At 38.0% G+C, this 26,901-nt stretch overlaps 1 protein-coding gene across 1 annotated transcript in view; it reads right to left on the reverse strand.

Annotated features, from left to right (window-relative positions):
• Positions 1 to 26,901, reverse strand: part of csmd3b (CUB and Sushi multiple domains 3b) — a 554,192-nt gene that overhangs the window by 400,391 nt on the left and 126,900 nt on the right. The window contains exon 3 of the mRNA XM_036566609.1: positions 18,419 to 18,531. Within this exon, the coding sequence (XP_036422502.1) occupies positions 18,419 to 18,531 (113 nt within the window). The remainder of the gene's footprint in view (positions 1 to 18,418; positions 18,532 to 26,901) is intronic.

The raw sequence follows: 26,901 nt of genomic DNA on the forward strand, positions 1-26,901 counted from the left end.
GATACTACAGAAAAAAAACCCAGAAAGCTTAACTTGTCGGGTTGAGCTTTGTAATGTTACTCTGTGACAGCAATGAAGACAGACAAATACAGGTTTTTATATCCCTGTGAAAACGATCTGAGGTCCTTCACTAAAAAAGTTAAAGTGGATAATTCAAATGTGTTCGCTGTAGCTATAAAGCATGATGACCTTTCACATACAAACAAAATAAATACCATTTGGAATTATTCACACACTGTTGCTATGAAAGAACATATTTGTGGGAGGAACATGATTAATTGAGTGGGGTTTTTTAAAGAATTATCCAATAAAAAAATCTTTAAGGAAGCAAAACTGGTGTAGTTTTGAGTGTTGTAGGCACATTCTCAAAGGCACAGAGTGTAGGCACAGAATCAAATCCTGAAATGGCCAAAGCCCCATTAGAGAAATTGTGAACCACAGGTACAGCTGGCCCCCTCATTGTGCTGAATGCATAATGCAGTTTTCATGTAATAAAGCAAGCAGAAATATGAAGAAGCAGGGGTAGGGCAGTGCAGTCATAAAAAAAGGTTTATGAAGTGTGGGACGATGTCAGAGCGTTCCAGGCTGGAGGAGTATCTCAAAGACAATGAATCATAATTCGGCTTTCACATTTACCACAAAGTCATGAATATGAGTACACATTCACTTTAAGAGGGTGACAGCAATGTGACATGTACAACACTGTATTATTTTCAGAGTATGTAGGGTATGTCCTAGAAACTCCCTAGAGATGAATCAATAACATTTAGCACGGCAAGCCTGAGTTGTTATGTTCACTGATGTTCCTTTTCTCTAATATATATACATACGTATTTCTCTCTCTCTCTGTATATACACACACACACACACACACACACACACACACACACACGTATATATACATGTATGGATACATACAGCATACCATTCCTGATAGTATGAATTATAATTATTCCCATGTCTTTACTAATACCATCATCTTTACTGTTATCAGGCAGCGACGCACAGAAGAAGCTTCATGCCAGAGGACATATTAAGGAACAGACAAATATTTGCGGTTCTGCCTTTCTCTGATCCAGTTTCTCTGCCTTTCCAAGAATTGGTGGAGCTGCATATTAAATGCGATGGGGGAGCAAGGGGCGTCAGTCGGCAGCCAGTCATCCGGAACTGCAGAAGACGGGCATCAGCTGTCCCATGAGACAGTGCACCCAGGCTTTGATAACCCTGCAGAGCCAGGAGTGTGCATGTGTGTGTGTGTACTCTGTTTTTTGTGTCATTTAATCTGAAGATATGGACGAGTGTGTATTTTGGTGTGTAAATCCTCAGGAGTGTGTGGCAATTAAACAGACATTTTATGGGAGCAGCTCTGAACTGATCCTTCAAGTGTCAGAGCATGATGACTTCTTAGAAGCAGAAAGAGAGAGAGAGAGAGAGAGAGAGAGAGAGAGATAGCAAGGGAGCGAGACAGAGAGAGAGAGAGATATTAAGAAGTAAGAGAGAAAAAACAGAGAAAGAGAGAGGAAGAGAGAGAAACTAGAAAAGAAAGAGAGAAAGAAAAAGAAATTAAACAAAAAAGAGAAAATAAACAAGAACAGGGAAAAAAGAAAGGGAAAGAAATAGTAAGTCAAATTAAGAGAAAAAGAGAGTTAAAAAGAGAAGAAAGAAACAAGGAGAGAGTGAACAAGAGAGAGAGAAATAAACAGACAGAGAGAAAGTGACAAGAAACAGAAATAGGGAAAAGGAAAGAGAGAAACAAGGGGAAGCAAAGAGAGAGGAGGAAGTAACAATGTGTGAGAGGGAAAGAGAGGGAGTGCACACACAAAGTGTGAGAGGGAGAGAGAGAGTGAGTCAGACAAAGTGAGAGAAAGAGAGAAAGAAAGAGAGAAAGAGAGAGAGAGATACTATCAGGGGAAATCAAGCCCTTGGTCTCAGTGTGAAAGGGGCTGACGGATGGGCCTCCCATACACACACACACACACACACACACACACACACACACATGCAGAGAGAGTGGTGGGCTCTTCATTACTCAGGCTCTTAATGCAACCACCCGCAAGGTCACTCCCACAGCATTGCCATCAATCAAAGCAGCACTTCAGCCCTGGCCCTTCGCAATTGTATTGTAGGGCATGGCCAGAGCTGCACCTGCTGAGGAGGAGGAGCTTCGGAGGAGAGTGGAAATATCATTCCCAGCTGAATCACAACAACCACGGACTGGAATTTCAACAGAACAGCCAGACTTTACTAAAGTTGGCGACCGTACAGATTTATTGGCTTTCAGAGTCATGGATCGAGTGGGGACAGTTTGCAGACTCACCTTGCTGAGACCAGGCTAGGCTGTGAGCTTCATGCATGGCCGCCACTCCAGTTTAATTATTCCTGTCTGACCTGCATCTGCATGCATCAGTAGCTTGGCACAGTCTGCTAAAGCATTTTAGCATGCTGCATAGAAAACAGCCCTGCTGAAGTCAATGGCACAGAAATAGCAGCCAGGACCCAGCAGCATAGTAAAGACACGCCACAGCATGAGACAGAACAGATACAGTAATATCCTGAACTGAAGCACACAGAGTCCTGCTGAACAAATGCTCTAAACAAGCCGCTACAGAGGAACAGAAATAGTAGCACACAGAGACAAAGTCAGAAACATTTCTAAACATAGATGTACTGGTAGCAAAAATACTTCTCTTGGTTTACCAAAAGAAACAGCAAAAGACAGAGATATAATTCCCTATTAATTTTCCATTCATTTTCCATTAGCCAAGAGGAGGCATATCACAGCTTATATATTGCCAATTCAAACATACTTTTGTCAAGTATTTGGAAGACTAGTGTTGACTTAACTTGTGTGAAAATCCCATGAAGTTTTAGGTCAAATTTATGCAAAAATATAGAAAATTCTAAAGCCCTACCTTGAAGCTCCACTGTTGTTTCTATAATTCTTTCAAATACAGCTTTTAAATGGCAAGAAATTGCATTGATAGATCTCTTGATAAGTTATCTACTGCGATTCTGTGAATTTGTTTATCACTGAAGTACACTGAGTCCAAAGTTTTATTTACAAGCAAAACACATTGCCAATGCCAACAATATCAGTAATATCAATAACATTAGCACCAGAGGGCACCTTTGGCAGATGACACTGGACAATGCTCAGGGGAGAACTGTGGATGAATCACAAACAGCAATAGTAAAGTGGAAAGTTCTAGCTTCCTCCAAGACAAGACATAATAAAGTGGTATGTAAGTGAGAGGCACCAAGCCCAGAGGAGTTACATCTAGCCACTTTTGCTTTGACTGGATGTTGGTGATGAAAATTTGAAACTGCCATCACCATATTGTCATGTTTACCCTGTGTGCATGCAATTTTATGTCCAGGCTCAAGCTGATTTACTGAAAGTATTAGATATATTCATATGGTTATTTTGTCCACTCATATAGCTACAACAGAATGTTCAATTGTTCAAAATGGAAAACATCTTTCTTTATGGTAAAATCTAAGACATGACAAATGTGACATGACAAAACTACACAAACTATATTTCTATATGTTTTTCCTGCCTTTTGAAAATTGTATTGTTTTTTCGTCTTCCATCTCATGATGTCTCTATTTCTAAAAAAAAGGTTTAACGTGAGAGATGATTTATCATCTGCAGGAGGCACCACAAAATACCACAAATAATTTTTTAAATTTAAAAACGGCAAGAAGTGGGTTTCTTGTGCCGCAACTGTCTAAGCGCTTGTCCTATCGGCAGATTGTGAACAACATTCATCTCTCTTGGAGTAGGTAGTATGATCCTTCCTCTCCTCTCATCACTCAGCACTCAGCAGATGTAACAGAACTGGTGGTCAGCGTTCTCCTCCAAGCACGTTGAGCTATCCAATGATGCTGCATTAGTGGCAGTTTGAAAACATGCAGTGGTGCTTCACGTCTTGGAAAAACCTTGCACTAAGCGATTTAAATGTTCACATATATTTTGAATAGTCGGCCACTATCAGCCTGGATAACATTTAAATCGCTTATTTTTTATAAATATATATATATATATATATATATATATACACAAAAGCTTAAATACTAAAAACTCCCTGAAAACTGAATGTTAAAATGATCATATCTCAGTTAGACCAGCAGTCATATGATGTGTGTTTCAGGACTGCAACCACCAACAATTCTTCAGGGAACTGAACATAGAGAAAGTCCCTCACTCAAGACAAAATGGAACCAAATAGTCTCACACATTACCCTGTGAAGCTCCTCTCTAAAGAGCCTGATAAAACAAAAAGAACTTAAATCAACCTGAACAAAGCTCTCAATGAGCCCTGCGACCTAGACAATCAAAGCTAAAGAGAGGCAGACATTCTTCAATTATTAACAGCAAATCACTGCCATCATACTTTGACTAATGTGTTAAAGTAATAACGTGTGGCAAACTGGCAAAGTACCATTAACGCTGCAATTTTGATTGGGCAATTGGGCTATTACTGTAAATAGCTTCCATAATAAAGCTACTAAGGCATGTCAAATTTATGAAGATACCTAGTGGCATGTAAATAATGAGACACAGAGGGTTCATTTCAGTCCACGTTATTGACATGTTTACTATTGCAGCTCAGCAGAGCTACACCTGTTCCTTTGGGGTTATGCTGAAGATACTTTCATTGACCTCCCCACAAATTGGTAAGGTCTCTTTCCCAGGCAAACACCGCAAGAGTCAATGAATATTGAGTCTGGCTCAAATGTGGTCATAAAATATCAGCAAGAGAGCAAAGACCATAAGGCCGACTCACTGGAACAAAGATGGTTTGGCCCTCTGAGGAGGCCTGCTGTGTTCTGAGGGCTCAAACACATTCATAGTAAGAGATACGCTCAGATAACTTAAGGACATGGCTGCAATTCCCTACTGTGACTTCCCACCAGCCTTGCCATGTGGTGAGAAAAAAAAAAAAAGCTGAACTTAACACTGCTGCTTGTGTTTTATCAAACAGACAATACAAGACAACTGATGCATGAAATATATACCTATGTTTGCTAGCTCAAAATTGTAGTTGTAGTAACACATGTTCCTTATATCAAAATAAACACAATGACAGCATTGAGAAATGCTAATAAATGAGGAGATTAAATTAAAGAAATGGTCTGGCGAAAAATCAAATTTACACAATTTTCCACTTGGTCCAGATCTAGTCAATCAGCCAAGACATGTTTTCAAATTTTGCTACTTTAGTTTAGTGCTGGAGCTATGAGGCTAACGTTGCTAACAAACAGTAAAAGTCAATAGAATGCTCAAACCACATCCAGATCTACATTCAAGTCACACAGACTTGCCAGTGTGGTTTGGGATAAAGTGTGACTTGCTGTAAACTATAAATATAAAGACAACTTCACTGTGTAGCTGAATGCTGCAGGCAGCCATTTTAGACAACAAAATAATAAATGGTGAATAATATACATACATCTTCAAGATTAACAGTTATTTATAGAAAGAAATGACAGAAATTGCTAATGCTTCTGTGATGTGTATGCACACAAACAGGAAACAGAATTTAGCACAACACCTATTGTCTAAAGTGGCTGCTCGCTGCATTTAGCTACAAGGTGAAGTTTGGTTAAATTTTTTAGTTCACAGTTATACTGTGCCTAAAAACACATTGACAAGTAGACATGACCTTAATGGAGACCTGGATGTGGTTTGAGCAGGTTGAGAAAACGTTTTTTTGCTGTTTGAGAGACGATTTTGTGATGCACTCATGAAAATGATTTGGGTGACAATTGACTTCTAGTGTTTATTAGCAACATTAACCTCATTGCTCTAGAAACAATGTCATGCTGAAAACCAGCAAATTACAAACACATAGTAGTAGCCTTTATTTGCCTCTTAAACCACACCTTCCTTCATACACAGCTAAGAAAACCCAGTGCATGTGCACGCACGCATACACACACACACACACACACACACACACACACACACACATGCGCACACACACACACACGTGCACACACACACACACACACACTGCACCCTCTCAGCGATTAAAATGTCAATCTAAAGCCATATCACAGCAAGAGTATTAAAACTACTCTCTCCTTTTTTTAAGACTTAAGATGAATGGCACTCTGTGCATGCTGGAACAAACTCCAGCAAGGACTTTGATATATAGAGGCTCAGCAACACAGAAAAAAGTCAGCGAGTGTGATTTTCATTTTTGGAGGCTTCAACTGGCTAGGACAAAAGGGGTGCTGGGTGGAAGGGTTGCAGCTGGAGAAACTCAGTTCATAATCAACAGCTTAGTCTGGAGACTGAAGCTACACATAGGGGCAGTTGTGTTGGTTATACTGTAATCTACTACTCAGAAGGGCAGCGTCTTGATCCGGGCCTTTATTTGGGCTGCGTGACATACAGTATTATGCACGAAAAGACTGTGTTGTGATTGGGGATGTGCACGGGTACTCCAGTACTGAGCTGTTCAAAGTGACTATCTGAATACTAAAATCACTATTTGGGTACTTCTTACATTCCACAGGAGGAGAGAAATATACATATCTGAAGAGGCAGCCTCTGTTACTCATCAAACACAAAAACATACAGATGTCCCTCAGCTGTTATGGACTAATAGGATTTGTATTTTAAGATTGTATTTCTGTGCAACACAATTGCTGTCACCTAAAAAGGTAAGCCTACAGCCCTACATTATATTGGCCACAGTCCTTTTTTTTGTTGTTTTTCTTTCTATGTGACTAACCAGATATCTGTTTGTGAACTATTACCAGTTACTCAAATATCAAAATTAGTCAGAATGCACATCCCTAATTGTGATTGCATTGCTACATATCACATCTGTGATATGCCTTATGATATATTAAAGGGGCCACATCATGCAGTTTTCTTGTATTTAATTGTTTTGATGTTTTGTGTCGGTTTATCTTTATCTAGAATTCTTTGTTATGTATTCATTTTCCACCTTCTCTTTATAATATAAAAGCAATCAGTCTATTTTTGTTACTGTTTAAGAAAGACATATATGTAAATAGACTTTGTTTTGATTGGCTACCCTGTATTGTGCCTCAAAAAGAAAGCAGAGCAGGGTGGGACACTGCTTATAACATTAGAGTCAACGGGTGGGGTTAAAGCGCTCTAGGCAGAATAGGTGGATGTATGTGATATCACAAAAACAATGAATTTAAAATGGCCTGTTTTTTCAGCTTCATTCACTGTGGACTGTATGGACTGTGTGGTGAATAGTACATTTTGAAATGTTACCAACATTTACATACTACATCCAACTCTTTCAGTCCAAAAAAAAGCAAAGGAAATTTGGTTTTCCATGACATAAGCCTTTTAAAATGCATTGTCAAGACTGAAGATTGGCCTGCACTATTTAGATCAAACTTATTTACATTTGTTGGGTCATGTGAACACTTTATATCATTCAAAACAAGTAAGAAAAACTGAAGCATTTGGATCAGAATGCTCACAGGACACAACAACAAAAACAATAATGTGTTAGAAGGCTCATCTGCAAATTCTAATATTATAGTAATGATTAACAAATAGGTTCTATGTTTCTACAGGGATCTTCATACTTACAATCAAAATGATCAACAAAAAAACATGGCTAATGTGAGGACCGGTCAGTGGGAGTCAAGTGAAAAACTAATTAACCTAAAAGGAAAGGTTTTTTCCCTCATGACATGCGAAGTATTTACCAAACTTTGCTTTTAGTGCTCATCAAAGTTAGTTCATTGATAATGTGATGACCACAGCTCTTGCCACTGAGTTCAGTGATAAGAGCAGAGCGCAGCAGAAGGGAGCTGAGTGAGCTGGATGCGAGCACTGCGGGGAAGCGCTGCCCTGGAGGACTGGCTCTAATCCTGAAGGACCCCTGCTGCTTTTATCTGCAGGTGTGCTCTCAGGTGTTGGCATGACTATCTATAACAGATGGAGAATACTGGACACAGTGTCTGATGAGTGGAGTCATGTTCTGCATTACCCACAAGCCCTAGCGAAGAGGTCCATACACACTGGGGTGAAGGGGTAGAAGCAGCCTGGAGGAAAAGTGGTCAACAAGTATAATCTGTGCTAAAGAGGAGGGCTAGATTAATGACCTGGAAAAGGGCCAGGTAGTTTCCATACAGCAGTGGAATACAGAGCACAAAGTTCCTAGACTGCAAAGTTTAACGCTGTTGAAATATAACACAGTGGTTAGTTGCCTCACATAATTATAGTATATCAAGTGGGCAGGAGGTTAGAGACCTCCTCAAGCTAATCGGCATAATGCATCTGCTTTTGCTAACCTTTAACGGGTTCATATTCCACAATTTTTTCTGCTTTTTCATTTTTCCCTCATGAAGTCCACTAATGTTTGTATGGTTTAATGTACCAAGAACAGTTTTAATTCATTTTTGCATGAATATTTTCTAACCCGTGTTAAAACCCCTTAGCATTTACATTTTTTTTAGTGTACCTTTAAAGGAAAATTTCACCAATTTTTCAAAATTTCTGTATAATTCAGTCACTAAAGTCAATTAGTGTGGTTTGATGCAAGTTAGATCACTGTAGAGAAACAAACCAACTCAGATTTCTTTACAGTGGTGGTGATAGGAATCAGGGGCCGGTCACATTGTATACAATGCAAATATAGCCATTTTATTTACTATCAAAAATGGCCAGTGAACTTATGTGTGTCTTTTGCGCTTTTATATGTAATGTTGACAGTGGTAACCTGATAAACTTCCTGCATGTAACCTGACTACAACATCCTGCATGTACATGAATTGGATAAAAAATGTACATTTCACACCAAAAGCACATCGCAAATCTTTCATAAAACTCTCTGACAAGTCTCAGACAACAGCATAACAATTTGACGTAAAAATTTCTGTGAGGGAGCTTTTAGAGGCATTAAATTCTTCAGACGTCTGGTTCCCATCACCACCACTGTGAACAATTCTGACTTGACAAGTACCTCATGAACAGAGCACTTGACTTGAAGCCACTCTGAATGACTTTGTTTACACTGTAAAATTGGAAAATTGATGGAATTTTTCTTTAAGACTGATATAAGTAAATGATGTCTCTTCTGATTGGCCCCACCTGTATTGTGTCTAATTCAAAAAGCAACACTTCTTACCACTTTAACACAAATGGGAAGCTAAACTGCTGTAGGCTGAATGGATGGTCATGTGTAAATGTGTTCAGGGTTGTGACATCACAACCATGATTAATTTAAAGCAAACTGTTTTTGCAGCTTCGTTTCACATATGCACTGCATGGATGTTTAGATACTACATCAACCTCTCTCATCTCAAAAAAGCGACTAATGCATTTTTTACCATGTTTCAAGCCTTTTAATGAACGTTGCTTCTTTGTACATTATCATATACAGTGCTATGTGGTTATTTACAAATACTACACAGTGAAATACCATGGTGTTAGAGACCGCAGCACAATCAGCATGCTGGTGATATTTACTAACATCAAATATGATTCTGCACACATGACATGTAGAGACACTCTAGTCATCTTTGAAAAGATTGATTAAATATCTCATCCTATCAACATGTCATGTTTTTTTTTCTCGTCCTCAGTCCAGAGGTCAAATGGTTCTCTTAATAACCAAGCAATCAGTGACATGCAGCTTTTCAAATTGGCAAAGCCAGACAAGTAAAGATTTTCAATTGAACTGTGCATCTAATTTTGCCCCTTCAGGGCAAACGATCTTTATTCAACGGCAGCAATTAGCATGTGCATGTTTAATTAATTCCGTAAGAAACATTTGTGGCTCTAGACCTTAGATCAAAATGGCTGAGGAGGCTGATCTATGAAGTCCTGAGCTGCAATATTAAATTGTTGTATGTGTGAGTGAAAAACAACTATTACATTTTAAATTCTGTAACAGCACAATATTCATCTGCATGCTGTTAATGCAAATTGCCTTTAGAATTGGTTACACAGCAGATAAAGCACCAATCAACAGGACCTGGAGAAGGCAGGCCATTTTCATCTAGGCTGCCTTTTAGAACATCACTTAATGGCAGTTTACTGTGTCATGGCTGGGTGAGGTCATACATATTATAAACACTTATTTTGTAGATTACTTAAACTGCTTAAGCTGAAAAGCACTTTCCATAGCTAACTAGCTTGCTAATTTTACTTGCAGATGTTATTATAGCTGCTGTTTACCATGCTTTTGTCACAATTATGCAGTTGCTGAGCGTATTTCGATCTCCCCTACCAATGACATTTTGATAAGTGCACACAGCCAGACAGACCCAGTTAGAATTTTCGGATGTTGTCAAGATTTGCCTCATTGTTAATGTTACTCAGATATTCTTACAGATGAAGCTGCAGCGGTGATGTTAGGCTATAGTTTGAACACATCAAGTTAGAATGAACCAAGACAAACAGCTTAAGCACAGCTGAAAAGAGAAATGGAAACGCAGAAACATAATTACATTTTAGTATTCCAGATATAACAATAAAAGCCCATGGTTACATTAGTTTGTGCTCAGGAAGCACTGCACACACATTAGTAAAATTCATTCACTTATTTTAATTAAAATATGCATAATCTAAAGGTGTGTCATTAGTAGATTCATCAGGAAATAACATGTACACGTGTAGCGGTCATTGACAACAAACTAATTCCCTGTACAGACAAATCCTTCAGGTTATTTTTCTATAACTGGTGAAATTTAATGAGTTCATCTTTAAGATTTGTAAAGAAACTTTACAATTTTCTTTATGAGAAAAGAAGGGTATATCTTCATTCCCAAGGTTCAAATATACACAGGCTGCAATTACCGTGCAATAACCCAGTTTAGAAATGACAGTGGTGCAACAGTAAGATGCAAGCTTGGATATCCAGCCATTTTAATGACCATCTATAGCAGCAGTCATTAAACTGGGAGGCAGACAAATGGATTATTGAGCAAGAAATTGAAAAATCATTGATTAGAAAATAAAGGTCACTTTGACAGACATCTGTTTATAGTAGACCGTGTTTAAGAAGTTCCTCAGGTACAGGTGACGTTTGATTATTAACAAAATTTATTTAACTTAATTTTCAGAGGGGACTTTTTATATAAACAACTAATCTGTAATTCCTAATCTGTCTGAAATACTCCCATAACTGTTTTATGAAAGGATTTCAAGCTCAAACTGATGTCTAAAGAAAAGATTAATTTATATAATACAGACAACACAGCTCAATTAACATGGGCTGTGTTTCCTGTACATCCTGGAAACAGCATCTCCAGGGCCTAATTTAAGGTCTGGAACTTGAAAATAAGAAAATGAGCACATATGCTGGTGCTTAATTGTAGTTGAACGCTAACTTCTCCAGCATGTGCAAATACGGTATCCTAACCCTGATTTATTTTCTGTTGGGAGTTCTATGCTGAATCCCATGGTGATTATTTATCTGTCTCATTTTTCTACCCTAATCTGTCACAGTACAGTAGCTCAGCCGGCACAGACCTCTATATATGCAATATGGCTCAGAGTAAATTGCACTAATGAGAAAATGCTTAGATGTATTGAGGATTTTTTTTTTTTGGCATTAAATGGTTGACACACTAAATTAACGCTATAAAGGGCCCATATCATGCAAAACCAAATTTAATCTGATGTAGTTAAAGTTTCGAAAAAGAACGTTCAGCCCCCAGTCCATACAGTTCATACATGGAAAATACACTGCAAAATTAGCCTGTTTTTTAAATAATTGTTTTTGTGGTTTCATGAAAACCAATGCATTTACATATATTTACCTAGTCAGTCAACGATTTAGCCCCACCCATTCATGCTTAAGTTATAAGGAGTGTTTTAGCCTGAACTGCATTTTGAATGAGGCACCATACAGGTTAGCCAATCAGAACAGAGGTGTAATTTACATTTACTGTCATATGAAAGTTTGTACATGTACATGTTTTGCTGTTTTTTAAGTGAAAATAAGTTAACACATTCTCTAATTTAACTAATTTACTAAAATATGGCATTTTCTGCACACTTTAAAGCACAATTTATAATTAGATGCCAGGTTTCAAGTATTGAAAAAAAATAAAAGTAAAATCAAATTGTTTTTAATATTAAATTCAGCAAACAAACAGCAATTGTGCATTAAAATGTGCAGAAATGTGTTCTCTGTAGAGGATGTGTTTCACTTAGAAACTTGACAAAACATCATTTGACTGGAGTGCCCAAACTTTTGCATATCAGTCTTAAAAGCACAGCAACAAAAACAGCCTGTTTAAAGGATAAAGAATCAACGGAAAATATTACTGTAAAAATTACTTACGTTTCTTGTACATGAACCCAGACAAATGCCATAAGTGGACAATGAAAAAAGAAAGAAAAATGTAGGATATGACCCTGTAACTATGGTAGGTTCCTAGTAAAATATCCTGATGGTGCTTTAAGACTTTTCATTAAGTAAGTTCTATTCACTTTTTACAGTTCACCCATTATTTTCTAGGACACAAGCACTAGATTCACGTCAACAATCCATATTCATGAAGCTACCTAAACATGACACTTACATCATTATTAAAAACATCCAGCTCCCCATCAACTGCCAGTCTTCATCAGTGCACTTAAACATAGCCTTCATATCAAATAACTAATTCCTGAAATAGCAACAGCTGCAGATGGTGAGTTACACTTTGAGTTATTGAACATCTTCCCATTAGCCCACAGTTAATCACGGCAAAGTAAGAGAGACAGTTCGCTGTCACTCAGAACGGACTCCTAACACAGAGCCCACTCCTAATAAGAGTGTTTGGTTAAAGATATTCTTTGTGAAGAGTAAATAGTCTCCGCAGGTTTGGCTTAAAATAAGACATGGTTGGAAATAAATGTATTAAATTGTGTTTGGAAGATGTGCATAATAATATTAATAGACTGTAGTGAGGATATTAAGGATTGTAGGCAAAACAGGATACCACCAAAATGAAGGGGAAATGCAGTCTGGAGGCACATGATGATAGCTTCCTGGAAGCTTTGGCAATAGCGCGAATGTTCCTGATTAAGTCAAACGTGCTTGGAAGCAGCAGCGAGTTAATTAAATGCCATGAGCAAAGGAGACAAAGCCCCCTTTTATTGGAGCATATTTGAGTGTTGGAGCTGTATTTTGCTTGTGCTTGTGTTAGCGGTGGAGCCCAGCGTGGGCTCCGAGCAATGAGAGGTCAGTCACTGGAACGGTTTGTCCTGCCATTGCAAAACACTGACACTGGTGACATTCTTACACAAATATAAAGATATATACAAGAAAAAATACATATACAAAGAAAAGTCTCACTTATTATTTGTCCTCAATATATTTGTATTTATTTTACTAGATAAAGCCAGGATGGGGCTTTCGCCTTTTACGTCATAAATCTTTGCAGATTTGCTTGGTCTATTTGGCTTTCACTGTTTGCAAATTGCAATATTAATGCACCACCTACAAAAGCATTCTTTTGTAGCAACTGTTGTTGCTCTGATAGCGTTACAGAACATCAGCAAAAATAACTTCACAATGTGTTATAAATTTCAAATGATATTTATTTTGCATGCATGTGAAAGGTCGCATTGTTAGGACCAGTGGAGAACCCTCAGGGGCTTCTAGACCTTCAGGAAAAGCCTAATTATTTCTGTGAAACATGAAATATGTGTCTGTAATATTTAGTTCAGTTTTTTTAACATAATCATCATGCTTGCTGAATTTAAGCTCTGTAAGTATGAAACTACTACTCTTATTTCAACCATGTTTTGGTTGGAAACAAAAGGGTTGCATTCTTGAAATGGCCAATGGAAAATTTGTCCCATCATATATATATATATATATATATATATATATATATATATACAACCAAATACACTGGCAGGAGCATTTTTGTGAGAAAAGTCAATTTAGGCCTTCTAAAAGTACAAGATACATGAATATGAGTGATAGTCTAACCTGGATTAAGTCAGTGTTAGAAATGAGATACAGCTCTACGTCAGGGTGCTTTACCACTAGGGCCACTGGCAAAAATCAGTATTATCTTCAAGGTGACTTTTCCTTGTTATTGCCCAAGTTTCAACATATATGACCTAAACTGAAGGCCTAGTACTAAGGGCATTTACGCTTGGACTATTTCAGTGCCTGAAGTGGACTTAGTCATGGTTTTCTGTGCATATGTGAACACGACAATTTAACTCAGACCCCTCTAAATGGCTCCAAAATTGAACTGTACTGGGACCACTAAGGATCAATTATAAGGTAACACTCAGGATAAAGCCTGCCTGTGATCTCATGACAAGACAGCAGAGCTGCAGAGCTGCTATTAAAGCGACAATATGCAAGAGCCTGTGTGATTTTGCTGTCTTAAAGGCTAATGCTAATGCATGCAATGTAGAGTTTTGAGTGAATGATTCATTGCAGATACAGATTTTCGCCAGGTGGAGCAAGTAATGAGCACAGCAACAACACGTACGGTCATTTTTCCAATTTTGCGTAATGTGCTTTGGCCAGTTGCTTCAGCGAGGCCAATGGATGAACAGCAGGCGTGTCTGGTGGTACCTCTCGCCACCCGAAAGGTTAGCTTTATCAAAGAATGCTGCCCACTTTGCAAAAGGGGTCTGAGTTCTAATGGAGTTGTGGTCTGAACAAGAAGTGGTCTGAGATTTCATCAAAGCTAAAAAAGGACCAGAAAGAAAAATGAGTCCTCTTTATAGTTCATTTACATTGTGAACACAAAAAGCACTGAGATCATTTGCAGTTGGTTCCCTTTCAGGTTCACTTTAACAGAACTCAGTTTGGTTCATTCAATAAGAACTATTTGTGAAAACACCCTAACAGTCATGGTTCACCACTGGTTAGTTCAGATCAGTTGTAGTTTACTGTCACATAATTTAGTTAAGATTAGCATGGTGGGAGACTATATAACATTTATAACTGGACTAGTTTCAATAAGCAACAAGAACACAGTCCAGCTGAGTTTTGTAGCCTTTTAAACTGGAGACTTAACATGATCTAGTGAATCTAAACTCCAACCAAAAATCTTTAGGGTGAATGAAAAGCTTGCCCAACCTCACAACTGCTACAAAAACATGAATACATAAAAATTATAAGCCTTTCTGAATAAACATGTTGGTTAAATGAATAAATGTAGATTAAGAAATGTAAATACAGGCCTAGCTAAATAAATCAATTCAGGATTCAGGATTACGGTATAGAAGTGCTGAGCATTATCAGGCAGCCCAGACTCTTCGAAGTAGTAGGTGAGTGAGGCCAAGCTGCAGTGTCTTCACGAGCACTCACTCTGACTTATGGGGTTGAGTGTAATCTTATTGCTCACAGCTGGACTCCTTCGCCCCTGTGGCTCCACAATCCCTCTGGGCATTCCTTACTCCAATCTCACCTGCGTTATTAATGATATGGTCACAGCGCTAAGGAGATTTTTTAGTCTGTTACATGACTCCAGTGTTGTGATATACTGATTTCAGCTCCTATTTATAGCAAACAGTCAAGCAGCAAAGCAATTGTTCTTTCTCTGTCTTAGTTATCTATTTTGAATGAGGCCAGTAGACATCTTTAATAAAAGTTTAGAGCAGATTTAACATTGTCCCACAAACACTTCTATCTGGTTGCACATGCATCTAAGAGGGCCCCCATCCTCTTCCAGCCACTGTAACTAATCGCACATGCCGAGCATGCAGATTTTTCTGAAGCTTTTCCCGTTGAGCATGTGCATTTTTTACACAATATTTCACCTGTGCTGGCCCCCATGAGAACAATGGCTTAAGGCACATGTATTTACAGCAGCAGGGGATTGAAGAGAAACGCTGACTCTAGTTTGGAGAGACTAGTTTCCTTGGTGATGAAGAACTGTCTTGGAAATCAACATTCTTTATATTCCTACTGCCCTAGGATAACCCCTCTGTGGGTCATAGCGTAAACAAGAATTACCAGGACTCTGCAGGAGGCACTCCAGAGTACTTCTGTGGCCAGTGGTCTTTTTTCAAACCACCTATTTACTCACTGTATTTTGCACTCCCAGCACAAAATGGCTGTAAGTCATAACAGCTGTGGGTCAGTTAACACATCATTCAAATGTCATTCAAAGGGTTGCAAGCCTCCATGAATAAGGGAGTCATTTAAAGCGATCTTAAGGGCCAGAAGGTACACTGGCTCTAAGAATGCTTATGGTACAGTCCATAAGTAATAGTACAGTGATGATTTTACTGTTTTGTTTTTGTGTTCCTGCACAAAATGTAGATGTTAGCTTTAATTTCATTTTAATTTTTAATTAATTTGCATCAGTAATGTGTCAATCACAGAAAGCGAAGTTAAACATGTTGTGTCTCCTAGCCAGTACACAGTCGTATGCAAAGGTTTGGGCGTCCCTGGTCAAATTAAATGTTTTGTTGATTTTTTACGTGGAAATAAGTAACGCATCCTCTACAGACAACACATTTCTGCACACTTTAATTTGCTGAATTTAAAATAATGATTACTGATTTTGTGCACTACAATTTGCAGCATGATCCCATGTTTATTCTTTTTTCCTTGTAGAGGATTATTCACACTTATTTTCACTTAAAAAAATCACCAAAACATATCATTTGACCAGGGGTATTTTAACTTTTCCATCTGACTGTTAAGTGCGGTATTCTGTGTAGCCCACCTTCGCCTTCTATTGGCTCATACTTCTACTTCCTCACGTTCAACTGTTAAAAGAAACACTGTAGATTGTCAAATTTATAAAACCTTCACTAGATTAATCAATGCACTAATATATTTTACAAATGATGGTGTAACCAACCATTTGTCTGTGTTATATATTTATAATTATAAAATTTGTTGCCAATTCCTTTAGAAGTTTGAAGGCGTTTCTAACCAAAGGTCATGATAAAAAGCATGTAATTTGAAGCCACACTGACCCTGAAATTGCTGTCAGCTGTGAAGGAATGCCAGCATAGTAAAGGACCGCGCATGACAATCAGAAAATTACTAGTTTTATTTATCGCATCAAGTTTTTATCTCACCGCAAAAGTTCATGAGTTTTCGTGTAGAGTCTGACTGGAGTTGCGTCAGTAAAGGGGACATCCAAGTTGAAATGTGAGTCAGTAAAGGGGAAATGTGAGTTGAATTGCGAGTCAGTACAGAACTATTCTGAGCCGAGTTAGGAGTCAGTAAAGGGGATGCCCAAGTTGAATTGCAAGTCCAAGTCAAGTTGCAAGCCAGTAAAGTGAAAGTCTGAATCAAGCTGTGAGTCAGTAAAGTGGAAGTCTGAGTCAAGTTGCGAGTCAGAAAAGGGGACGTCCCAGTCAAACTGCAAATCAGTATATGGGAACTCTGAGTCAAATTGCAAGTCAGCAAAGGGCAAGTCCAAGTCAAGCTGCGAGACAGTCAGCTTGCAACTCAAGTTCTAATCTCTGTCCAAGCATATTAGCTATTGCTTTGAAATTGAGGCTAGTTTGACACTAAAATTTGCAACTCCAGCAGTGTATCCTTTAATTTAGACAGGATGAATACTCTGCTTGCTCCTCTCCTTAAGCAGGATGGCAGTACAGGGTCACGCCTGCTGCGGATGAAGATAGGAGCTTTGCTAAGAAGGCTAACAATCAGAGCAGGCAGGGAACACTGTGGCCTTAATGATAAGTGTGAATGCACTGAGGAGAATAGCGTATTGACCATATATTCAGATATGCAACATCAACTGAAGATAACTGGCCTTGTTTCAGGCAGACAAACATAATAATAAAGCAAATAAATAAGCACTAAAGACACTGCTGAGTGTCTTATACCATGAGAGATGTCAAAAACACAATTAAAAGTGAGGAGTTAGTCTAGAGTTAGAAAGTGCCTTTTTGTGTCTTTTTTTTTTATAATCATAAGAAAGTAAGCAATTCATCAGATAAACAGCAACAGTGAAAAGACGTAAAACCAAACAATAAGGTATTCCAAGTTTTTTGGACCTTCTCTGCATCTATGCTGCTGTTTATATATGATAATAGCCTGGAAATATTCAGAAACACAAACCCATACATCTTGGTAGAAAGCAGCCCCCAGCACAAATACATTTATGACATTAAAAGTTGTGCCAACTACTATCCATTATTTGAGGCATGCATTCGCATAATGAGATAAAACTTGTGTCTGAAGTTGTTTTCCCGGCTGAGGGTGCATCTGTTTGATGACAGGAATCTTCTAGCTCAAGGCTAGGTCTCCAGCCTGTAATTTGATCAGTTGTGATGGGAACTGATAAGGTCTTTCGTGGGAGAGCAGCGCTTCATCAAGCTCCAATAACCCCAATTATGATTTGCACAATTTGTGGAGTGTTCTTTGATTTGCCAAGTAGCCCAATTAACGTGCATGTTGTGGGTTTTATTAGATATGAGGTGATGTCAATAAGGTGCAAAGCAGTGGACCAAGAACGAGAGGTTCCTTACCTTCATAATAGATTTTGAAGCCGTGGGCACTCACGGCGAAGTCACTGGTGAGCCGCAGGGAAAACACAGACCCTGTGCTCGTGACTGGGGGTGGAATTTGGAAACCTGTTAACCTGTAGGGGGAACACAAGACAATGCAGGTTGAGCTCAGTTAATCGTGCGCTTTCTTATGCATCACGAACTTCATCGAAAGTTCAAAAGTATCATTTTGGTGTTCCAGTCTTGGAAAAAAAAGATAACACACCTACTTCTGACATTATTTGCAAGGTATCTGTAATGTGTATGCACAGTAGGGTGCAAAAGTCAGAGACCACCCTTCATTTATTTAATCTCCAGTCAAAATGGCAAAAAGTTATTTGCAAACAAATGCATTTGCTAACAGATCTGCAAATAAAGAAATGGAATGTTCGAGATTATTTGGATTATGAGATGAAGAAAATGAAACCAACTTCTAAGACTGAACTTTGGAAGTGTGCAAAAACATCCCTGCAGATTTCTTTAAAAAACGGAAACCAAGTAACTAAACAAGAGGGTAGCAGCCTACAACGGAAGCTGTAATAAAGGTAAAGATGCATACGTTAAACACTGAAATAAACATACGATATACATACAGTGAAGTGAAATATTTTGTTGCTGTCATATCAAAACCTTGTAACTTCATTTTTTCTGTTTTTTTTTCACCATTTGAAAACACCCTTTACATTGCAACCAATACACTGAACCAATAGAAATTCTACAACTGCTTTCATCTGGAACAAAATCTCATTACAGTAGCATACATTAAAGTTCAGGTTTTTTTTTCCTATAAAGTTACAATTTCAGTGCTATGATTCTGTTGCTATAGTGATGATATATAAAATCATCTTTTCTTTGCTGCCTCGGAAGACCGAAAGAAGTGAGACTGAAATCCAGTTATAATTACCAGCCACAGCCAGACATGTCCTGTAGCTAGAATAGGATAACACTCAAGTACATGCCTGAGACCAGGCCAAGAAAATTCTGTCTTCCAGATCAAGTGTACTGCCTGGAATCGCTTCCATTGAGACCCATTCAAACAGCATGATCTGCTCAAAGATTGTGCAGGCCTGCTGATCTCCTGAGGATGAGACTTGTCCATGAAAGCCTCTTACAGCCAAAAGAAAAAAAAAAAACATAGTCTGGTGAGACAGGCCAAGGATTGGACTAGCAACATCTGCAGATGCAGGGTCCATAACACAAGACATTGACAATTTGACAAAGATTATTAGTTCTACACTGTGTTTGTGATACCATAACAGAATTATGAACCGGGCATAAAATTGATTGAATATGAGGTCTGATACAAACCGACCACACCAAATCATAATTACAGGATTTACTGAAGCCCCAGGTGTACAATAAATTTCCATTTTAACGGCCACAAAATCAAATGTGACAGACGCTTTCACAGGCCACATTGAGGACAGAAGCGAAATAGTGTGGCATATAAGCTATTTGTGTTCATTTTTGAGATGGACAGGCAAGTTATTTGTCAAAAGAGGTAGCCAACATACTAGTATTCGTAGCCAAAGTTTGTTGGGTCACCTGCTTGTAATTAAAGTAGAAGGTTTCAACAGGGATGCACAATAATGTTGAAACCATATCAGAATCTGGAGGGAAAATATTTGCTTTAAAAAAATATTGGAGCATATGGGGAGAATATCTAACTGTAAAAGCGATTTAAATGTAATTATTTTCTATAAATTATTCTCCAAGCCTATTTTTTTGTCAAGAACACCAGCACATCAATTTTTCTTAAAACCTCCCTAAGACAATAATAATGTAGGACATAAAACAATAAGCTGTATGGACCTTTCGTACATATAATGCAGCTTAAGATGCTTCACTCTGGGTTAAAAGACAAAAAAGAAACAATAAAATTAGATATGACAAAAAAAAATAAATAAAATCATACAAGAACATAAATTAAAATTGCAGCTCTTGCAATTTGAAAATGCATTTTTTCACATTGTGATACCAATATGAAACAATAAAGGGTTCATCCCTAATTGGAGAGGTATTTAGATTTGACCAATATTTCAAACCAATATTTGATAACACATTCATTGCACTCTGGAAGAGCAGAATATTTAGGCAGAGTTGGGCTACTGTACAAAAATATCTGGATTTTATTCAATTTACTTCATTTGTAACCCTACAGAAATACAAGTCACTTCTATGTTGTGCACATCCAGGTAGATTTAGTCCTAATTTCTACATTTTACAGGTGTTATGTATCAGCATCTGCAGATGTCCATGAAAAATACTGGATATTGCACACAATTCCCAAACTTGTGGATCCGTAGCTTTCAATGATACACTGTAAGCAGAAAGAAACACTGTAGCATGATGTATCTAACATCAATCAAACACTTGTTTGATCTTCCTATCGAGCAGTATGAATAATCAAAATAGGCCCCCAAACTAAAAAGTCAAGAACAGACCAGAATAATCCCTGATGTGGATGCGTGCACGCACAAGAACTCATGATGTCACACAGCTCCTTGCGGCCTTGAAACGGCCCAGACATAATTAGCTTTGCAAAGCAGTCTTACAACACCATGCCTCAGTATGTATATTCAGATCCTGTGTCAAAATCTGCACTTCTCCAAAAACATATCACTGTGAATGAGAACTGTCAAGAGGTGTGCAGGGGCACAACAGAGAAGCAAGGCTGCTGCTTAAATCTCAGTGGAAAATTCAATCAATGGAATGTAAGACACTGAGATAGTTCATATTTTAAGAAGGGTATGTTGCCTGCAATAGGACCAAGTGGACAAGACTGCCTTTGGTTATGATAATACACTCACACAGAAGCTGAAATATTTATTAAAGCCTATGCATAATATCCCCAGGATACTACCCAGATTTGCCTTTAATATTATTAACCTTTAGACTTGTCACAAGTTTCAAAGAACTTTGTGTAAAATGGCTTAAAATAAGTACCTTCTTGAATTCATCTAAATCCTCATTTGACCTAAATGTTACTTTAGTATAAGTAAGTTCCCTAAGCAAACCAAAACAAGAGGAAAATCATCAAAAAGCAAATCAAATGCACATGAATTAAAACCACTGATGCCAATCAGCACTTAAACTGCTGTTTTTTTGAAATACGCTTTACATGACGACTAATGTATATATGACTCATATAATCTTCAGCAGCCGTCTTCACAGTCTGAACATCTTGCAGTCTGCGAGCATGTCGTAGAATAGCAGCTCGTCCTCGAGGACTTTCCTTCCACGGCATCTTACACACTGGCTCCGCCAATTAAAAATATGTTGCTCCCTTTGGCCATCTTGCCCTCTTTTCCTAACATCCTCCACCAGCACCTCCAGCATTGCTGCTGCCTACTTCCTGCTTTGCATCCTCTTCCCTTTGCTAACAGCCGCCCCCCATATCTGCCCACACCACAGTCTATTTTAGGATGTTACACATCAGATGCACTATGAGGCAAAGGTGGGCATGCTTTAAAACACTGTGCTGATGCAGAAACAAAGTTCAACTGAAGGAATTGGCTAAGATAATGATAAAAATTCTACAATAGACATTTCTTTTTAACTCAAGAGCGCCAGTACTGTTTCCTAGCCTCCGTAGCCTTGTGTCCAATCCTTAGTGTCCCATGAAGTCAAATGTTATCTCTTCTTATTTGCTGTCTTGTGTTATTTGGATAGTCTCCAGTTCATTATCAACAGAATCTCAGACTATTAAGGATTAGTAAAATTTGTTTTGCATTTTAGTTTTTACCACCTGGGGTTGTTACATGACCATTTTTCAACCTCTCTTTATCACTTAGAATTAAACAGGCTGTTTCTGTTACTGGGAATTTAAGACTGATATTTGTAAATAAGCATTGTTCTGACTGGCAGCCATGTAAAGTGTCTCATTCCAAAAGCAGTCCAGGCTGAAACACTCTTCATAACTTCAGCACGAGTGGGCTATAGGCTGAGTTAAGGTTAATTTAATAGCTTTTCAGTTGAATGTAACACAAAGTAAGCAAAGAACCTACAGTGAAAAACCCAAATAAAGTGCTACCAAATGTACATACTTCAAGAACTAATAACTAAACTGATTTCCACTGTAGCATCTAGCTTTAACACCACACACACTGCATTTACATTTGCAGTTCGGGTCTCTTGCTTCACACCAAAGCAGAAAATGACACACTATCGCATTTTAGTTCTAGTTTGTTTAGCAGTCACACTGACATATTTGATACTCAACCAAAAATATACACAAAGGCCATACAGATAAAACGTTATAAATAACTGGGCAAATTTTGTAATGTACATTTGTCAACACTAAGCGGGACAATATCCATTGATCTTGCCGTTTAACATGGAACAGGGTGAAATGACTGTGAACCACAGTCTGAGTATCTTACTGCTTTTATAAAATGGAGAATTAATACAATTGATGTTTTCAGTCATATGTGTATTTATTAAGTTTTTTAAAATCCTTTCAAACAAGCCTTGGTCTCAATTTAAAACCAAAACTATTCATTCTATAATTACTGACTTAGAACTCATTACTTGACAGTTGATTTTGTGCTTGGTTATTCAGAATGTCTTTGTTTCAGGTGGTGTTCATATTTCAGATGAACTGCACTAGAATTTGTTTGGAAGTGGATCGACAGCAGCCTGCTCAGGGCGGCTTGGTCCACTTATTTGTCCACTACATTCTCGGAAAAAAAGGTACTGAACTGTCACTGGGGTGGTGGCCTAAAGGGTATGTTTTCAGTATGTTTAGTTAGGGAAAATATTTGGACTATATTCCATTGCAATTATATTTTTTAAATTGCATTAACACCATATTCCCTGTCTTGACTCCAGGCTTTTTATTTTTTGTTTCTGCTTTTAAAAAAAGTTAAGTGACGAAAAGCTACAAAAATACCTGTCCCATGGGAAAGTGGATGTAATGTACCTTTAAGGTACGTCCACAAACAGAACACGTCTTTAAAAGTAAAGGTTCCTACATGATTCTTGGCGTGAATGTTTGGTTGTAAGTTAGTTTGATGATAAAATACTTGTAATATGTGGATACTCTTTAAAGTTCATAAAGGTTATTCATGCATGCACATCTCATTTACAAAAACGCTTTAAGGTGGTTTTTAGGATGGTTCTTTTGTGTCATCTTTTGGCACCTTTATTTTTAAGAGCACACAAGCTGAGCTAGTATTAATACTACTAAAAACAAATGTTTTTATATAGCAATTTTTTATATTTGACATTGTCATAATTCACAAAACAGCTAATAAGTAAGTCTGGGGGACCATGGCAGGACAAACTCTCTAAGTGCATAAAGAAGAAACCTTGAGAGGAACCAAAACTCTAAGAGAGAACCTCCTCTGATTACCACTGTACAGCAAAATTTCGATAAACAAATGAGAGGTTTTGATAGAAATGATTGTAGAAATGAGATTAAGCAATAGTGACATTCAGAGCAGTCTCCTCACTGAGTCTCTCTCTCTCTCTCTCTCTCTCTCTCTCTCTCTCTCTCTCTCTCTCTTTCTCTCTCTGTCACTCTCTCTGTCTCTTGCCCGCTCTCTCTAGTTAGAGGAGCAGGCAGCAGATCCTAAATCGCTTGGACACTGTACACATTTGGCCTGAAAGCATTCAGCTGACTCCTCACTCCTCTGCAAAACTCCAGTCCCCAATCAGCTCAAATTCTATGATTTAATAGTTGCTACACTGACTGGGTCAAAGTCTGGGCTGTCAGAGCGGTTTGTAATAAGGTGCTGGTTAAAAAAGAAACAAGGGATAAAATGGAGGAGCCCTGTGGGAAAATGGCTGTTCCAGTATCAAACCCTTCACCTCAAGTGTTTTTTTTATTTCAGACACAACCACAGATGTTAATTATGTATCTACGCTCTTAAAATAAAGGCTCCTAAATGGGTTTGCATTCTTAAAAAAGGTGCAACAAAGGGATGATAGCAGAATTACCTTTGGTTCCCTAAAGAACTATGTTTGAAAAAATGTATATAATGTAAAGGTTCTTTACCAATTGAAGGGTTCTCCAAAGAACTTTTACATTACGTGGGGGTTCTTTAAACTTCATTCTAACACATTCACAAAATAGCTCTGAACAGAACCATCCATTGTGTTTCTTGGAAACCAAAAGTGTTTATTCTACGCATCACACCAAGAACCCTTTCTATGACCTTTATTTCTAAGAGTGTGGATGAATAATTCTAGCAAAACATTTAACTGGTATATAACTTGTAATGTAAAGATTCTTTACAAATTTAAGAGTTCCCTCTAGAACACTCAGACATTTCTTTGACAAAAACAGTTCTCTAAAGAACCATCCACTGATGGAAGCAAAAGTGGTTCATCTACAGCACTGTGCAAAGAACCCTTTCTGGGACTTTATTTTTAAGAATGTGGATGTACAGTTCTAGAAGAACATTTAATTGGTACAGAACTCTTAAAGTATGTAGAGGTTCTTTAAACTTTAAAAAAGGTTCTTCGCATTTGCATGTCATTTACAAACATGGTTCTTTAAAGAACCAGCCTCTGAAAGGTTCATTACAGAGCCACAAGTGGTTCTGTAGCCACACTCCAACCTATATTACCTGTAGCACAAAGAGAACAGACTCAAATTCAGCACAAATGCCATAAGAATTCCACTTCTCTGGTTCACACAAAGAGAGTGGAGTTTCTAATTGACCATTTTTGTCATAAAAAAGCTACTTTTGAAGTTCTTATAGGTCTTCTACACCCATATCATGTTTTACAGAGCCATAACCACAACACCCATAGTGATTTGTGGATTTAATGGCTCGATCAATTAGGATCAGTAATATGGGAAGCCTTCAATGTGTCATTTTTATTTCTGCTGTCAGAAGTGAGTGCTCCCTGCTCTGAATGAAATGCCCAAGACCCCCTTTTTAGGACATGAAAAACACTTTGATCTTCAGTTTGGAGAACAGGAAACACAAGCAGAAAGGAGCCATTACGCCCCTGCTTTTAATGCCACTTTATTCACAGTTTGCATACTCCTCCTTTTAATCTGGTAATTACATTTCACCAAATGTACCCATTTATTTCCATGATGAGATTTCTTCTCTCTCTCTCTCTCGCTTTCTCTCAAGGAAAACACTTGGTTGTGAACGCTAAATGTGCCGACTGCAATGGGCGCCTATTCAGTAGGAGATATAAAAGGTGGGGGGAGAGGGGGATGGGCTGGGAAGCTATATGGCTGCCTCAACCATTTAAGGTTTGATTGGAGCGAGAGAGATGCGGAGGGCCCCGTTCAGAATGCTTCTCTGGTGGCATCTGTTTCAGACTGATTGCAGGAGACAGAGTCTAAGCTGGCTCTGGAGTGGGCGAAATTGCTTTGCGCACTGAATAAGTGGAAACTCATCTTTTAAAAGTACTTTCTCCTTTACTGGCAGTACAGATTGAAACATTCAGTCATACCACTTGATTTTTTTCCCAATAAAAGTCTCCCAGCCCTACAAGAGAATGCAATTCAAGTGGTACAGTGTATAATAATAAAAGTTTATTTATACAGCGCTTATCAGGCATGTCTTTAAAAGAGATTTAAAACAGAGCCGTTTCAGCACTGAATGAGAGAAAATTTCACGATGGGTAGCTCTTACAGACCAAAAAAAACTGCTTTGTTTTGTATTGTTATTATAAGCAGGCCTTTCTCTAGGGACAGAGGATACCAATTACAGGATTAAAGCTCTCAAAGCTCCATTATACAAGAAAAAACTATATTTTCATGGGGGAGTCAATAAGGTTTTAATATCAGAACTGGCTGGACAATGTCTGAGATCCTTAAATATAGGTTATTGCAGAAGTCCACTGTAGACACCTACAGATGACAACTGTCTGCACCTGCCACAAAGTTGTGTGTTTCCTTAAAACATACACTAAGGATGTTCTGGAGCTTTTCAATCAACAATTTGCCTATTCTGTTGCTACACTGCAAAAGAATCAGAAAAAAGGGAAAAATGCACAGGAAAAAATTAACCGACAATTCTGTCACTCCTTTAGTAGAAAATCCTGTTAAATTACAGTACATATTCTATGTATACACAGGACAATTCCTTCCCTTTATATACGGAACAATCCAAAATGTTACAGTTTTATCCACAAAAAAAATCATGTATGTTTTCTTTAAATCAAAGCAGAAAAATCTTCTGTATTCTTCATTAGAATCCAACCAGCATACCTGATAATATCAGCTGTTACTGACAACCCACAGATTTATCATTATCAATGAAAACATCATTGATAATGTGCCAATAATTTGTGACTTTATTTTGAGATGTAGCATGACCAGGATTCAAATATGTGATATCCTGACAATACAAAACAGCAAAACCTTACACGGGTGCCTACACAGAGCCTAGTTATCAACTGCTAAGTCACCAACTGGTTACTTTTATTTAAGAAAGACCAGCTGTACTGTTAAGCTTAAACACCATGTTATAATACAAAAAAAAATTCTATGAAGA

This window comes from Colossoma macropomum, unplaced genomic scaffold (genome assembly GCF_904425465.1).
Source record: "Colossoma macropomum unplaced genomic scaffold, Colossoma_macropomum, whole genome shotgun sequence".
NCBI classification, from domain to species: Eukaryota; Metazoa; Chordata; class Actinopteri; order Characiformes; family Serrasalmidae; genus Colossoma; species Colossoma macropomum.